Source organism: Anolis carolinensis, chromosome 1, assembly GCF_035594765.1.
Source record: "Anolis carolinensis isolate JA03-04 chromosome 1, rAnoCar3.1.pri, whole genome shotgun sequence".
Taxonomy (NCBI): Eukaryota; Metazoa; Chordata; class Lepidosauria; order Squamata; family Dactyloidae; genus Anolis; species Anolis carolinensis.
Genome location: NC_085841.1, coordinates 180,668,328 through 180,685,194, shown reverse-complemented (window position 1 = coordinate 180,685,194; position 16,867 = coordinate 180,668,328). Strand labels below are relative to the sequence as shown.

Below are 16,867 nucleotides of genomic sequence, written 5' to 3'. Positions count from 1 at the left end.
TATTAATGGATTTGATTACAATGTTATCTCTGAGAATCTCTAGGTCCTCCAGTGTGGTTACTATGGTCAGCTTCCAACAGAAGTTGACCACAGAATCATGCTGGAGGACATACAAATTTCTAAAGAGATGCTATCTCAGGGTAAAAAAATTGCAATTATTTTATTCACAGTTTTTCATTTTCATGAGGGTCCTGTGTCTCTAACCCCCAAAACTGTGGAAGGCTGACTGTAACTTTGTTAAAATTTACAGAAAGTGCAAATTTTAAAAAACCCTGTTATGTAGCCAAGCAAAACTAAGTTAAAAATGAATGCATATTTTAATAATGCTAAAACAAGCCAATATTCACCCACATGAGGGAAAAGCAGCATTTAGCTCACAAACTACCTGAGGACACCCCACCTATCTTTATAGCTCATGTTTCTGCTCCTCCTGAAAGTGGTGTAATGATAACAACAACAACAACAACAACAACAACAACAACTTTATTTTTGTATTCCGTCACCATCTCCCTGAAGGAACTCGAGGCGGTTTGCAGCAGGACCTTATCAGCAGCCAGTGGAGCTGTTTTGATAGGGGTGTCATCCACTTCCTATAATTAGCTCCAGTTAGCAACCTATGCACCTAAAACCAGGCTGAGGGAAGTACAGGTCTTGCTTCAAGGTGTAAATGCTGTCCCACATATTGCTGCACTGCCAGAATTCAGATTTATAGTGCAATTAATCCCTGTTATACTTGGGGAACAATGCATGCACCACATCCAGCAGATGTCAGCCAACCTAATCTAGATCCTGGCTTTCTTCTATCAGAAGACAGGGACATGCTGAACTCCTGAAAATGGACTCCTGTGACCATCTTCACATGATGGTGAGAGGGATTTCAATGCAGAAGTGGGTGGCAGGGTCGGCACTATCCTGTAGCAGACTGCAATGGACACTTCAGGCAGCAAACACTGTAGGGAGGGAGGGAGAAGCAGCAGGATGCTGGAGAACAGTAGTGTATATTTTGTCTTACTCCAGCTAAGCCAACCTGTTGCCCTTACAGGTAGCAGAGAATGCAATTTCCTTGCAAATGATAAAAGTAAGATTTTGCTGCTAATCCAGTTGGCTTTTGTGTGAGGAAAGAAGGAGACAGTTCTTATCCTTCATCTTAGGTAAAAAATATAGTGGACTAACTCTGCATGTTATGTACGTAGAATTTTCTGTGTATCAAAAATGTTAACTAAGGACCATTCAGCCATGCAGTTGTACAATGAAGGCACTATAGTTGTCACTCCCATTTAAAAGAGAAGGCCAATGTATCAGGGAACCAAAAACTGTAGTACAGCTTTGAATGCAATTTCCTGCTTCTTGGCAGGGGGGTTGGACTGGATGGCCCATGAGGTCTCTTCCAACTCTATTATTCTATGATTCTAAAGCAGAAAGCAGCAACTGACATAAACAACCATCAAGAGAAGAATCCCCCTGGCCTCTAGTGAGATACAATTATGTTGTATGTGTTCTCTTAGTGATTCCAAATGATGATGTATCAAGGGGTGAGATACCACTGCTTGGCATAGGCTGTCTGTATTCTCCATGAGATGGTTCACAAAAACTTAGTATGGAACTCTGTTGTTGAAAATCCAAGTTTAAATTCTATTTATTTTTTGCAAAAAGAGTATTGAGATCAGTAGACTGCACTGGGCAGGTTAAAAGTATTGATGAATGTTTTCAACCTTGCATATTTTGGATTTTTGTTCACATTTTAGGTCTTTGTGTAAAAATTTTATTCGTGTAAAAAAGCATTTTACATGAAAAATATAATATATTTCTGCAAAATAATTGTACATATAAAATGCTGGCATAAAAGATCCAGAAGTGCAAAAAGTTATAAGAAAAGATATAAGAAATAATGTAACCTCTTCCAACAGGGAGAAAACCCTTGAAAATCTTTAGTCTCATGTGCCAGTATAAAGTAAAAAATTTACACCTTAAAGCATGGCCATCTAATTTTTAATCTTTCTCAAACCCTAATTTGATATATGTCTTCTACATTTATCATATCTTTAATTCAGCCAATCTTGGTGGACATATGAGTAGCAATGGGAGGCAATAATAACAATAATAATAATAATAATAATAATAATAATAATAATAATAATAATAAATTTATTCTTATATCCCGCCCCATCTCCCTGAGGGGACTCGGGGCGGCTCACAACAATAATAAAAACAGTGACAAATTACACATTGTAAAATCAAACATGAAAAGCAGTCATACAATCAATACATACATCACATGTTAAAAACAAGGAGATAAAACAGTTCTAGGCCGAAATAGAGGGCTTCTGTAGCTTCGTGGCAGAAGTATTCAGCAAGGTATCAATAATCATGGCAGAACACTCTCTAATTAAATTAAATGGGCAGACAAGTCAACCCCCAAAAATTAGTCGTCGAAGGCCCTCTGGAAAAGCCAGGTTTTAAGGCTTTTTCGAAAGGCAAGGAGGGTGGGGGCCTGTCTAATCTCCCTCGGGAGTGAGTTCCAGAGGCGGGGGCCACAGCGGAGAAGGCCCTCTCTCTCGTCCCCACCAGCCGCAACTGCGAAGGTGGTGGGAGCGAGAGGAGGGCCTCCCCTGAAGAGCGAAGAGATCGTGCAGGTTCATAGGGGGAGATGCGGTCTCTAAGGTAGGTGGGTCCCAAACCGTTTAGGGCTTTGTAGGTGATAACCTGCACCTTGAATTGGGCCCGGAAAACAAACGGCAGCCAGTGGAGCTCCTTAAACAGAGGCGTAGAACGCGCCCTGTAGTTTGCTCCTGTTAGAAGCCTGGCTGCCGAGCGCTGAACTAATTGCAATTTCCGGGCCGTCTTCAAAGGCAGCCCCACGTAGAGCGCATTGCAATAGTCCAGTCTAGAGGTTACTAAGGCGTGGACCACCGTAGTCAGATCAGACTTCTCGAGGCAAGAGTAACTATAGCTTAGAATCCCACTTGTACTTCTTATACAAGAACACTAAGCAATTTCCTAGAAAGGCACTGGTCAGTAGACATATGGTTTTTCTCAATGTTCTCAGGCATGGCCAATTCCCCTCAAAAACTGAGACTATGCACTACAATCTTTTGAAACATCACCAGAAGTCGACCTACCAAGGACAATGGCAAATCTTCAGGCATTTCTTTACCAAAGACATCCCATTTACTAGTCAGGGCTACTCATATTTCATAGAAGACTTTGTAACCATTTCATTAAGGACAGTTGGCCCACTACATTTGTAGATTTGATTTTTGTGGATTTGATGATTACAGATTTGAGTAATGTTCTCTCTAGAAATCTCTAGGTGCGATTTTATGCTCAACATGCACTGGAGGTTGACCACAGAGTCATTCTGGAGGACTTAGAAATTCCCAGAGAGACGTTCTCTCGAATTAAAAAAAAAAAACAACAAATTTTCATTTGCAGTTTTTAACATCCATGGGGGTCTCATGCTCCTATATCCAGTGAATGTGGAAGGCTGACTATAGTTTTAATTCCACTTGAGACTGAGAGTTCGTTCAGCGTTTAAAAGAAGCTGGATAGAAGTGCCTGTTAAGTGTTTCTGTTTTAATGTCCACTTTGAACATTTTAAGATGATACCCAGATTAATCATTCACCAAAGCATACAAAGCTATTTGAGGGGAGAGGGATAACAAAGGGGAAGCATACTGCGAAGTGTATAGAATATTACTGAGCCAAGGCATTCTCATGGAGCAGGTAGCACTATTTACAAAAGTAGAGATCTTGGATTCATCTATAATCTAATTATATGATATGTAATTATAGATGTAGCAATAGTAAAAAGATGAACATGACATCTATGAAACGTGCCAAAAAAAATTGACCTGCAACCTTTTGGAAGTAAACCTGAAAACATTACTACTTTAGCCAAGTCTTACTCACTTTGAATTGCCACAGGCTAATAAATATAAGAAATCTCTCTCTCTCTTCCAAGCATGTAATTTTACTACAGTTGGGTGAGAATAGTTTGTTTCGAAAGCAGTTGTTTCCCTCTCCTGTCTAGTACACACTCTATTTACTGTACATAAAAAAGCCAAGAAAATTGCCTGATATGGGTTGCTTCCTTGTTTAAACTGGATACAAATACAGTCAAGACTAAGATAAGGGGTGTCATGCTAATATGAACTCTGCAAAAGAGACTCCTTGTAAATTCACCTATCATATTTCTTTGATTAATCAAATCTTGAAAAATCAAAGGATCAGTGTTGCTATTTAACATTTGAGTCTGTATCCAATATTAATAATTTCTTTTCCCATTTTATCTTGCATTTAAGTTAAACAAATTAAAAATACCAAATTTTCACTATAATATAAAAATATAATACAATCATAGCCTTCCATCCAACCTCTTAGCTCAAGTCTACATTTCTGAAAAGAAAGAAATGAAACAAGCAGAGTCCATTCCATTGCCTTCAAGAAAAGTGATGTTCAGCATCAATCCAATGATTCTGATCCGAATGCTTCACAATGTTTGAACACCACAACAGCTCAATACATAGGGTCTGTGGTCCGGAGCCCAATTCCGGCAATGTAGAGCATCAGAATCCTATTTTCTCACTCTCAATATTGTTAAACGTATTGAACAATCACAAGTTTATTTGGGGAAAAGATAGGATTCAATATAGAGTAAATGGCTGCTAAATTTCTAAATCAATACATAGACTATAAATATGCATAGCAGAGCTCAGTAGAGTCTTTGCTTCATGCAGAGCTGAAGAGACATACATCAACACAGCAGCAATGACAGTTTATGGAAGTTGTGAGTCAAAACTTCTGGAGCAACCAGGTAACCTCCTGAAATAATGAAGTATAGAAAGGACTCCGGAAGCAATGAAGAGGGACAAGGGGGGAGGAAGTAGTCACACAAAACCCTGTGAAAACCAACAGTAACATCAGAAGGCATCCATACTGCAGAATTACTGCAATTTGACACTACTTTAATGGCCATAGCTCATTGCTGTGGAATCCTCAGTGAGTTCAGTGAGGTACCAGCACACTTTGGCAGAGAAAGCTAAAGCCCTTGTTAAACTTCCATGAATCTATAGCATTGAGCCATGGCAGTATTGCCAAAATGCATTCATTCTACAGTGTAGATGCACCACCTAGTCACATACTTTTGAAGGACTGAGTATTCATGGTGACAGGTCATTACTGAGCTGCAGAGTTTTAGTCTGCACATTTGCAAATACATGTTCAGTCGTCACTCAAAGAATCCAAAGAAACGGGATGGGGAGGAAGTCTTGCCAGAAGCCTTAAGAAGTATGTTGCCTGATAAGACAATCTTGGGGTAGATCCACTAATGTATGGGAGATTCTTATTTTGTCAGGGGTCACCAAAATAAATAGCTAAAGAACTATATATGGGAACTTTTATTTCAGTTGACTAAACATTAAATTTAAAATGTGCTTCAATCTACCAAACACTTGAGTTTTTACTTAACATAGAAATCAACTTACTATGTATTAGATGGATACATTGCAATAAAAAATAAAAAAAAGATTTTACATAACATAAATAAATAATTTAAAATAAAATAAAGAAAACACATCCATACCAACTCATTTTGATGTTGACTATTCTCCCTCCCGAGAAGATATGCCGGCATGTTCAATCTCTTTCCCACATATACAGAATGTTAAACCTTTCATCAAAAAATCTATCTATAAGCACAAGTTGTTGCCACAAAATTTATAGAAGTTCCTGATGCCTAAAGCTTTAATAACTCCACCCACATAAACTGGAAGTGTTTTTTCTGACAGAAATCTGTTTGGCCTTGTAGCAAATAACCTCAGGGACACTTCCTGCTAATAATCCCCTCTGAAGCCCACTTCCATCTCATGCCTTTGAAATCTGAACTCTAAATTCGATCTTGGGAAAGCTTTTTTCACAGGCCAACTCCCAGAATCATCCAGCTGAGGATTCTGGGACCTTCAGTAAAAAAAAAAAGGCATCTTAAACATGTTATGGTATATATATGTGTGTGTGTCAGTCTTCATTGTAAAATTAATGCAGTTTGACAACACTTTAACTGTCATGGCTCGATGCTACGGAATCCTGGGACTTGTGGTTTGATGAGATACCAACACACTTTGGTAGAGAAGGCTAAAGACCTTGTATACTACAATCTCATGAGTCTACAGAATTGAGCTATGGCTATCTACAGTGTGGATATATGTTAAGCTGCTTTGGGATTTCAGAGGCAAAAAAGTTGCACCTGTATTTACAGGACAAGTCAAAACCACTAAAATATGACCAGAATACATATTTGGAAGAGCACAAACAGCTATCATTCATATAACTCACTTTTTAAACACTAATATACCTATTTTGAATCCTGTCTATCAATTAAAATGTGCAATACTTGCTAATTAGTGTTAATAACTAGCATGCTGAATCTAAATGTTTAAAAGGGGGAAAACATTTGCTTGATTGCCGTAAACTCAGTTTAACTCAATAATTATATGGAGGAGGGCTTTTTTCTACATGATAAAAATAACTGAACTCTTCTCCTCATGAACACAAAAAAATTTTTTATAAATACTACAGTTCAATAGTAAAAGTTTTATAACTCAATAAAATATGTATCTGAATCCCAATTCCACAGGTTTGGAATTGTATAAGTGCTGAATTATGAAAATGACATATAAAGTTCAGTCCCAAATACTAGCAATCATATTCTTCAGCAATATGTATATAGTAATTGAATATTTCATAATAATTCAATTTTAAAGGCTAATAAAATTTGCACTATACTCATAATTCGCTGGAGGACAGGAAAAACGACTGGTTGTAACACCTTCCTTCCTCACAGTCAGGACTGATACGAAGATTATGCTTTATTAGTATAAAAAGTTCATTCTTCAACCTCCATCTTTTTAGCAGCACATTATTTGCAGAAATAAAAAAATCACTTTACAGGAATCTTCATCCAGATACATAACCAGGTAAAATAAGTTAATGTGGAAAAAGTTGTAAATTCAAGATTCTCAGTTTTAAAAGTTAGACTGATATCAAATGTTCCAACCAAAAGTCAAATAAACCATGATCTTTCCATGAAAAAAAATAAATCTAATGCAATTACAGGTAGTAGATATTTATATTCTCTGAATGTAAGTTTAAGGAGGTATTAATATCTAACAGTGGAAAAACCATATGCACATTTCAAAAAGGCTAAAGAGTCACAGAGGACAGCAATACAGTTTCAGCAACCATTCATCCCACCAAATGTAGCTTTGCGTTATCCCAGACTACATTCTTTCTGTCTTTGTTCTATCTCTTCTTTGGAGTCCTGCCTAAAGCCTAATTCACAGAAGAAACCATAACAATTACTACCAAAACCTAGCAGTTGTTTTCCTACCTGGATCAGCTAGGTACCAGTACCCATAGGCAACTTTAGAGTAATTCAGACTAGCAATCAAATTCAGGTTTAGATAAGGCATTGGGCAGGAACAGGAGCAACTCTGTCCTGTCCTGTCGTCTGTGTATGAACAAACGACATAGATCAGACAAGATCAATGTACCTGCCAGACATGAGGTTTTAAAAGCGACTTACTGCCTGTCATGTGACTTGGTGAGGTATGCTGCCCATTGGGTGTGCTTGAGGTGAGGTCAATTGCCATATTGGAGTGCTCCCTTTCGGGCGAATGTTCATGATCACCTGTTCCATAAAAGAGAAACTCCTATCAGGTTTTTTTGTATAGAAAATGTTTGTTTCTACTCAAGTAAGAACATGTACTTGCCGGGCTAGGGATGATATTTGATAGCACAATCCCTGCAGCTTAGTAGGGGTGCTTGCTGTTGCAAAAGAAAATATGAACATTCCAAAAATGTAAAATTCATTGATAATGATCTCAGAAGAAACAGCAGGAAGATCTTGACTTGCTCAGCATGATCAGAACTGTTTTCATATCACTTTTTCTGGGACAAAGCAAAGAAAGAATAACTTCATATACACACCCCTTTGGTTTTGTGCTCAGTGACTTGCTTTATCACATAATGTATCATTTATAAAAAAGATATCATCCCAAAGCAGAGTAAAAAAACATACAGACTGCAAGCATGAAAAAGTTACATTCCACGCTGGTACAAATTTCACACATGATACCCTATGCATACCATTACATTAAGCTGTCAGTATTTTAACAAACAAACTAATTCTATAATATATTATATCAAGAAGAAGGAAATGGGTTTCAAGCCCAGAAAGCAAAAAAAAAAAAAAAAGGGCCAAAAAAGTCACAAAAGGAAACTAAAACAGATACTTACAGGGCATGTATCCATCAGTAGCCTCTGCTTCCATAGTCAAAGTGCAGTGCTAGAAAGCAAAGAGAAAGAGACTATTAAAGATGTCCCTGCACTGTCAACCATTAAACATCTGGGTTCCTAAGCCAATCCACCACCAGCATTATTTCCGGAGGTGCTGATTTAACCAATACCACTGCATCTGTGGGAAAAAATCTGCAGGCATTCAAATATTCAGAAAGGGAGAAAATTGTAACTTTACATCTCAAAAGCAAACCTGTGCTGAAGGAGAGGGAGAAGCAGCAGTCACACGTGAGTTATTGTTTCACTGTTACTTAGAAAAGAAACCCAAGTGCCTGTCTGGTTTTGGTGTGTTTTAACCAGGATGTCGATGCCATATTAATCGATTTTCTTAATCACACTACTGCTGTAATCCTAAACATACTTGTCATAAAGTACAAGAGGAAGTCTTCACTATTAAGTAGGAACTTTTTTGGACTCAACTGTAAGTATCGCAGAGTACTAACACTGCAAAATTTCCTTCTCTAAACATTGTCCTTTTTAACAAAAGGAATTAATATTTCTTCGGCAGAGTTTCTGCAGGTATTTTACACAAGAAACCACTTCAATCTCACTTATCCCGAGATATGTGTCTAAACTATTTCTAGGCGGCACACTTTATATCAATCTCAAAAGTTTCTTCAAGCACTTTGGTAATAAGGAGCCAGCTATTACTTTCCAGAAACCCAAGTAACTGTATTAGATGACGCCCACTGGCTCACCGCTTGATTAAAAATAAAATAAAATGAGCAGGTCAGTAATCACCAGCATATCATTTTTTAAAGTGGAAACTTTAAAAGGAAGACAAATCATGGTCAAAGAAGAATTTCCATTTTTCCTCCCAATCCCCAGCTCCTTTTTGCCTTGAGTTTCAAAAACTCTCGCTACACCAAGCAGTTAAATTATTCACAACGAGCCATTTCTGTATTGATCGCCAAGTATATTTAGCCCCAGCTCCTGGAATTTCTCCATTACTTACTGGAAAACAGGCAGCTTCATTTCTTGTCTCCTAAACCACTTCCCTTCACCTCATCCCCCTCCCTGAAGAAGAAGAAGAAAATATTAAATACTTTTCTCGCTGTTCCTCTCTCTGGCATCCTGCAGCTCAAATTCCCCAGATACTCGGGTATATATAATGCTTAAGATTTCAAGGAGTAGAGCTGCCATCCGAGTGATGTTTACATGACTTTCAAAATAACAGCCCTTGGTATCTGAAGACTTTTTTCAACAATAAAAAATACAACACCTTGCCTTCCCCCTTCTGCAGGTAACACATAGGGGAAGAAGGGGGAAAGTTGGCCAAAAGACAGAGAGGGAGGAAGCCAGCCAATGAGATGATGAAGGGGAAGGAAACACGAGGGAGGGGGAAAGGAAAGTTGCATGGTTAAAATAAAGTTTGTTCACCATTTCCAGCTTCTAGTGGCAGCCTCTGAGAGCCAAACCGAGAGGCAGAGGGTTTGCTGGTGTACTGGATGCCTGGCAAGATGGGGACGCCTTTTGAAAGAAGCCAGCCCCCAATTCCTTCTTCCTTCCTTCCTTCTTTCCTTCCCCCTCCCTTCCTTCTTTCCCCGCCTCCAGGCTTCAAGGGAAGAGGAAGAAAACTTACAGGTAGGTCATTCAGAGCCACTGAGTCGGTGGGGAAAGCAAAGCAAGCAGGAAGGAAGAAAGGAAGAAGCTGCTTCTTCTCCTTCTCCTTTTTTTTCTTTGTTTTTCAACTTCTCCCCCTCCAACCTTCCTCCCCACTGCTCCAGGGCTTTCAGGACGGTCTACTTGGGAATGGCACGTCCTTTCATGGAAAGATGAAGCACATACACACACACAAAAAAGGGAGAGAGAGGTCAGCCAAAGCTTCAGCAATGCGATTAAAGCAGGCGGAGAAAACTTGATCCACCGGTTCCTTAAGAATCAGAGGGAAAGAAGGGGGGGGGGGTGGGAGAGAGAGAGAAAAATATCTTGGAGGAAGAGAAAAAGAAAAAAAAGGGGGAAGAACGAGGGACTCTATTGAGGAGAGATCATGGAGTTGAGAAAGGAGAGCAGAGAGAAGGAAACTTAGGGCCCTTCCACACAACCACAGAACCCAGAATATCAAGTCAGAAAATCCTACAATATCTGCTTTGAACTGGGTTATCTGAGCTCACACTGAGGACTTCATCACACTAGATATTGGATTCACTTTAAATCCACTTTAGGAAGGGGACTTTAAACAGCTCAGCCAGACAGGTTCTGGGCCTCACCAAACTACAAACTCCAGAATTCTGCAGGAGGGAGAAACTGGGTTTAAAGTGGATTCATGCTCTATTGTGATGAGGCAAAGAGTCCACCAAATATCCCAGTTCAAAGCAGATATTGCTTAATTTTCTGCCTTGATATTCTGGGTTATACGGCTGTGTGGAAGGGCCCTCGGTTCAAAGTAAATATTGTAGATCGTCTGCTTTGAAATGAAATATATGGCAGTGTGGACTCAGATAGCCCAGGGCCCTTCCACACAGCCCTATATCCCAGAATATCAAGGCAGAAAATTCCACAATATCTACTTTGAACTCGGTTATCAGAGGCCCCTTCCACATAGCTGAATAAAATCCCACATTATCTGCTTTGAACTGTAATATATGGCAGTGTTGACTAAGATAACCCATTTCAAAGCAGATATTGTGCAGTTTTCTGCCTTGATATTCTGGGTCCTGTGGCTACGTGAAAGGACCCTTAGGCCACTTCCACACAGCTGTGTAAAATCCACATTGAACTGGATTATATGGGAGTGTGGACTCAGATAACTCAATTCAAAGTAGATACTGTGGGATTTTCTGTCTTGATATTCTGGGATATATGGCTGTGTGGAAGGGCCCTGGGTTATCTGAGTCCAGACTGCCATATATTCCTGTTTGAAGCAGATAATCCATAATATCTGCTTTGAACTGGGTCCACATTGCCATATAATCCAGTTCAATGTGGATTTTATACCACTGTGTGGAAGGGGACTAGGGGTCCTTCCACACAGCTATAGGTAAAGATAAAGGTTTACCCTGACGTTAAGTCCAGTCATGTCTGACTCTGGGGGTTGGTGCTCATCTCCATTTCTAAGCCGAAGAGCCGGTGTTGCCCGTAGATACCTCCAAGGTCATGTGGCCGGCATGACTGCATGGAGTGTGCATGCAGTCTTGATATTCAGCTATATATCCCTGAATATCAAGGCTGAAAATCCCACAATATGTGCTTTGAACTAGGTTATCTGCTATACATTCCAGTTCAATGTGGGCTTTTATTCAGCTGTGTGGAAGGGGCCATAGTCCAACAGGCAGACCATTTCCTCATATTGGTGCTTCGGGGTTTTGGCCCTTGGTGACAGGTGGAGGTCTGTGTCTCACTCTGTTGTTTTCCCGCTTCGAAGACACACACTGAAGCCCATCTTTAAACAAGAAACAAAGCTATATATATAAAAACACATGTAGCATGTGTGTCATGCCAAAGAAAAGGCACATTCGCGTGGGGAGAGATCTTCTCCTGGAGTAGACTGGCCAAGAAGGGTCATTTCTGACGAATTGGAGCCACAGCTCAGAAAACCGATCCTTGTGGGTTTTGGCGTCCAAGGCGGTGCTCGCACCTGTATCTCCAGGCACAGGCAAACACCAAGAAGGCGACGGGATTATTAGGAAAGGGGGGGGGGGGGGGGAAGGGGCGGGCAGCAACAAGTCATTGGGATTCCGGCGCAGGAGATGCTCCTCACACAACAAACACAAGACGCACACAAGACGCCCTCCTCCTCCTCCTCCTCCTCTCTCCCATCCTCCACAATAGACCCCCCCCCCGTTCAAGGATTTACCTTAGCAGCGCATGGTGCCCCTCCAGTCCATCGCACCCTTGTTTGTTTGTTTTGCTAATGAGCCTCTCTCTGTGTGTCTCTCTTTTGCCTCGTCGTTCTCTGCCTCTTGTTTGGTTTGTTCCCTCTCTCTCTTTCTCTCTCTCTCTTTCTTTTCCCCCTTTTAGCCGGTGTCGTGTGTTAGTCTTGGGAACTAAGGCAGAGCGGTGCCGTCGCTAAGGGTAATCCTGTTTTTTTTTTACTTCCTCCATCTTCGGAGAGAGAGCGAGAGCGAGAGAGAGAGAGCGCAGGGTTAGCCTGGGACAACTGGTCAAACCCCGAGAAACCGATCCAGTGGCACACTCACACACACAGAGGCGCGCGCGACGCTCCTTCTCTCAACTCACATACATACACAGACAGAGAGGCGCGCGCATGTCCCCTCTCCGCGCGCCCAGCTGATTGACACACACACAGAGAGAGAATACACAGAATGCGCGCGAGGGGAGCGGGGGCGCGAGGACATAGGAGGGAGGAGGCGGAGGGGACACAGAAGGAGAAGAAGGAGCCAGAGGGAGAGAGAGAGAGCGCCTTCGCTCAGCGGACTCGGCAATCGATTACAGGACAAGTGCTTGCTGCCGCCGCCGCTTCTTTCTCCAGAAGCAGCAGCAGCCGCCAAAGCCAAAGGCGCTTAAGGCTGCGGCTGCTGCTGCTGTTTCCTCACCCCGAGGTGCCAGGAAGACGCCGGCTTAGGGCTGCACCAGCTCCGCCTCGGCTTGGCCTCCATGGCCAAGGCGGCAGGGCGCAGCGCCCATGAAGTTGGGAGTTTTCCCCCCGCCCTTTCTTCCCCACAATTATCCAAATCTATTTTTTTTCTCCCCTGTGTCTCATTACTGTTTTGATTTCATTCTCCTCCTGGTTATACTCTCTAGGACAGGCATAGGCAAACTTGGGCCCTCCAGGTGTTTTGGACTTCAACGCCCACCATCCCTAGGAATTGTGGGAGTTGAAGTCCAAAAGACCTGGAGGGCTCAAGTTTGTTCATGCCTTCTCAAGGATATCTCTGTATAACCTGGAGATCAAGCCTTTATCATCTTTATCCAAAATATTCTCCAACTCCGATTTCCTTTGGGGGGACCCAGTTTTAATATCTTTCCTAAAGATATCCTGTGCTTCAGGCATGGACAAACGTTTATTATTATTATTTATTATTGCATTTATATTCCGCCCTTCTCACCCTGAAGGGGACTCAGGGCGGATCACATTACACATATAGGCAAACATTCAATGCCTTTTAACATAGAACAAAGACAAATAAACATAGGCTCCGAGAGGCCTCGAACTCATGACCTCCTGGTCAGAGTGATTGATTGTAGTTAATATGGCCCTTGACCTACTGGCTGTTAGGAATGGTGGGTGTTGAAGTCCAAAACACCTGGAGGGCTGAAGTTTGCCCATGCCTGTCATAGCTGATAATATCTAAATCAATCATTTATCAGGTTGTGTGTTTTCCAGGCAGTATGGCCATGTTCCAGAAGTATTCTCTCCTGACGTTTCGCCCACATCTATGGCAGGCATCCTCAGAGGTTGAGAGGTATATGGAGAAACTAAGCAAGGAAGGTTTTTATATATCTGTGGAAGATCCTGGGTGGGGAAAGAACTCTTGTCTGTTGGAGACCAGTGTGAATGTTGTAATTAATCACCTCAATTAGCATTAAATGGCCTTCCCAACTTCACCTCCTGGCCTGGGAGAATCCTTTGTTCAGAGTCATTAGCTGCCCCTGATTGATTCATGTCTGAACCACTGACTGCATAGGAAAGCTGATGAAGAAACACAATCCGCAAACTATCTACAGACCCACTAAGAAAATCCAACAAATGTTATGGTCAGCGAAGGACAAGAGAGATCCACCCACTTCTGCAGGAGTCTACCGGATACCATGCAGCTGTGGACAAGTCTACATAGGGACCACCAAATGCAGCGCCCAAACCCGAATCAAAGAACATGAAAGGCACTGCAGGCTATCTCAATCAGAGAAGTCAGCCATAGCAGAGCACTTGATGAACCAACCTGGACACAGCATATTATTTGAGAACACAGAAATGCTCGTCCACTCCAACAACTATCATGTCAGACTACAGAGAGAAGCAATTGAAATCCACAAGCATGTGGACAATTTCAACAGAAAGGAGGAAGCCATGAAAATGAACAAAATCTGGCTACCAGTATTAAAAAAACTCCAAAATCAGAACAGTAAATAAGGATCAACACTCTAAAAACAGAAGAATTCCAGACATGAATCAATCAGGGACAGCTAACCACTCTGAACAAAGGATTCCCCCAGGCCAGGAGATGAAGCTGGGAAGGCCAGTTAATGTTAATCAAGGTGATTAATTACAACATTCACACTGGCCTCCAACAGACAAGAGTTCTTTTCCCCACTCAGGATCTTCCACAAATATATATAAACCTTCCTTGCTTAGTTTCTCCATATACCTCACAACCTCTGAGGATGCCTGCCATAGATGTGGGCAAAACATCAGGAGAGAATACTTCTGGAACATGGCCATACTGCCTGGAAAACACACAACAACCCTGTGATCCCGGCCATGAAAGCCTTCGACAACACAATCATTTATCCATAGCTCTTCTCATAGAATCCTAGAGCAAGAGTCCTCAAACTTTTTACATAAAGGGCCAGTTCATGGCCTCTCAGATTGTTGGGACACTAGCTTGAAAAAAAAATGAACAAATTCCTATGCACATTGCACATATCTTATTTGTAGTGCAAAGAATACGATAAACAATACAATATTTTAAACGAAGAACAATTTTAACCAGCATAGACTTACCAATATTTCAGTGGGAAATACTTCTTTTGCCTGATGAGCTAATCAAGTAAATTAGGATTGTTGTTGTGTCCCTTCAAGTTGTCTCAGACATAAGGCAACTCTAAGTCTAAAGTTTAGGACTGGGCCACATAAATGGCCTTGGAGGGCCGCATCCGGCCCACAGGCCTTAGTTTGAGGATCCATGTCCTAGAGTTTATTTTTATTATTTACCCCATTTCTACCCCGCCTTTCTCTACCCCGCAGGGGACTCAAGGCATCTTACATATGGCAGCTATTAGATGCCTTAAAACATATACAAACAGTAGACTTAAAAACTGAATTAAAATTAGTACATATTAAACATTTCTTCTAATGTGCAGAAACAAATATCTAATGTCTTCCTTGTTGATCTGCATGATGACCAACTCAACATAGGCCCTTTTTTGCTTTCTGCCTCATATGTATTAGGCTTGTTGGAGAACATCTTGTCTGGCTCCTCAGCAATTCTGTTCTATATGGGACCCTATCAATAGCAATGCCATGCACACAATTTCAGTATCACAGAGGGTCTAATCTATGTTCAAAATCTATCCATAAGGCTACTCAGAGTATCCATTGTATAATGACCAGTAAGATGAGGCACCACTATGCTTAAAATATGCTATGTAGTCATAAGTAATTTTCTTTTTATGTTTTTCTTCCTTTTTTATTTGGTGAGACTATATGAAGGATGTTTGGATTGTGTGTTGTATAGGAAAAGCAGTCCCTTCTTACCTGGGCTCTTTTTCTGGACCATCCCAAAAATATTAGTCACAAATCATCTTTCTTTTTTGTGGGACAATATGAGGGATGCTTGAATGTTGTGTTGTGTGGAAAACAACTTGGGATTTCCTGCCCAGGAAGGAAATGGGAGGGCTCCCAAGGTGACTGAGGGGCTGCCTCCTCAGAACTCAGGCATTCTGCATATGCTCAGGAGCATCCACCTTTTTACATCATCTTGGGAAACATACTGAGCATGGCCCTGTGTTACCATTCGAAACTAAGTTGCATTAAGTTTCAGAGCTTGTCTCCCAGGAAGGAAGGAAGCATTGCACAAGATTGCAAAAGTCCTTTTTTGTTCTCCTTTTGGAAACAAGGGTTCTTTTAAGAGCAGCATAGTTGCTGAGCAGCATGGTTAGAATTACCTTTTTAATTAATTGGATGACAGATATGGGGGAAATAATAATAATAATTCAAGTTCTTGTAGAGATGGCTAATGCCAGCCATTGTCTCTAAAGAGCATTTCCCATGTTATGTGCTTCTGAGTTCTTGCCTGCTCCGAGTATTAGTTGATACCGACTTGTTCCACTTTTTATGCTGCTGCGTTTTGTTTGTTCGTTTGTTTTCATATACAGTTTTAAGAAAATTAATCAATGGATTAATCAAACCACATTCAAATGATTAATCAACTACCTTAAATTTAATTGGGAGACAATCCATTTTACCTCTTGGGCAATTTTAGTTTTTGTTTTCCATAAGTCTGTTCGAAGTAGACTGACCTGCATGGGGTTAATTCCGAAGCAACAATTTTAAGCAATCTTGCAGAAGCAGTCAGTTCTGAAATCGGCAGGATTTATTGCACATTAAACACAGCTCAGCTTGTGATGCAAATGAACTGTGGGAATTAATTTAGTTACTGTGAAAATTTTCAGAGCTCTGCCATGTAATCCAGTTTCTGAATCCAGATTATCTGCTTTGAACTGGATTAAATGGCAGTGTAGACTCATATAATCAAAGCAGATAATCTGGATTCAAAAATTGGATCATATGGCAGTGTATATCCAGCTTTAGTACACAAAAGAATAACAAACAAAAACTTATTTTTCACAATGATATCATTTACTTTCAAGAAAGTTTGCTCAAAATTATCAT

At 40.8% G+C, this 16,867-nt stretch overlaps 1 protein-coding gene across 6 annotated transcripts in view; it reads right to left on the bottom strand.

Annotated features, from left to right (window-relative positions):
- ikzf2 (IKAROS family zinc finger 2) overlaps window positions 1-12,535 on the bottom strand; it is a 129,286-nt gene extending 116,751 nt beyond the window's left edge. For 5 of the 6 annotated variants that reach the window (XM_008113480.3, XM_062961062.1, XM_062961055.1 and 2 more), the window contains exons 1-3: window positions 9,733-9,827; window positions 8,293-8,341; window positions 7,580-7,684 (exon numbers count right to left, since the gene is read on the bottom strand). In XM_008113480.3, coding sequence (XP_008111687.1) covers window positions 7,580-7,684; window positions 8,293-8,341; window positions 9,733-9,735 — 157 coding nt within the window. In that variant the 5' untranslated portion in view covers window positions 9,736-9,827. Of the gene's footprint in view, window positions 1-7,579; window positions 7,685-8,292; window positions 8,342-9,732; window positions 9,828-12,148 lie in introns of those variants that run through there. The other variant, XM_062961047.1, reaches the window with a different exon arrangement.
- Between the last annotated feature and the right edge of the window lie 4,332 nt (window positions 12,536-16,867).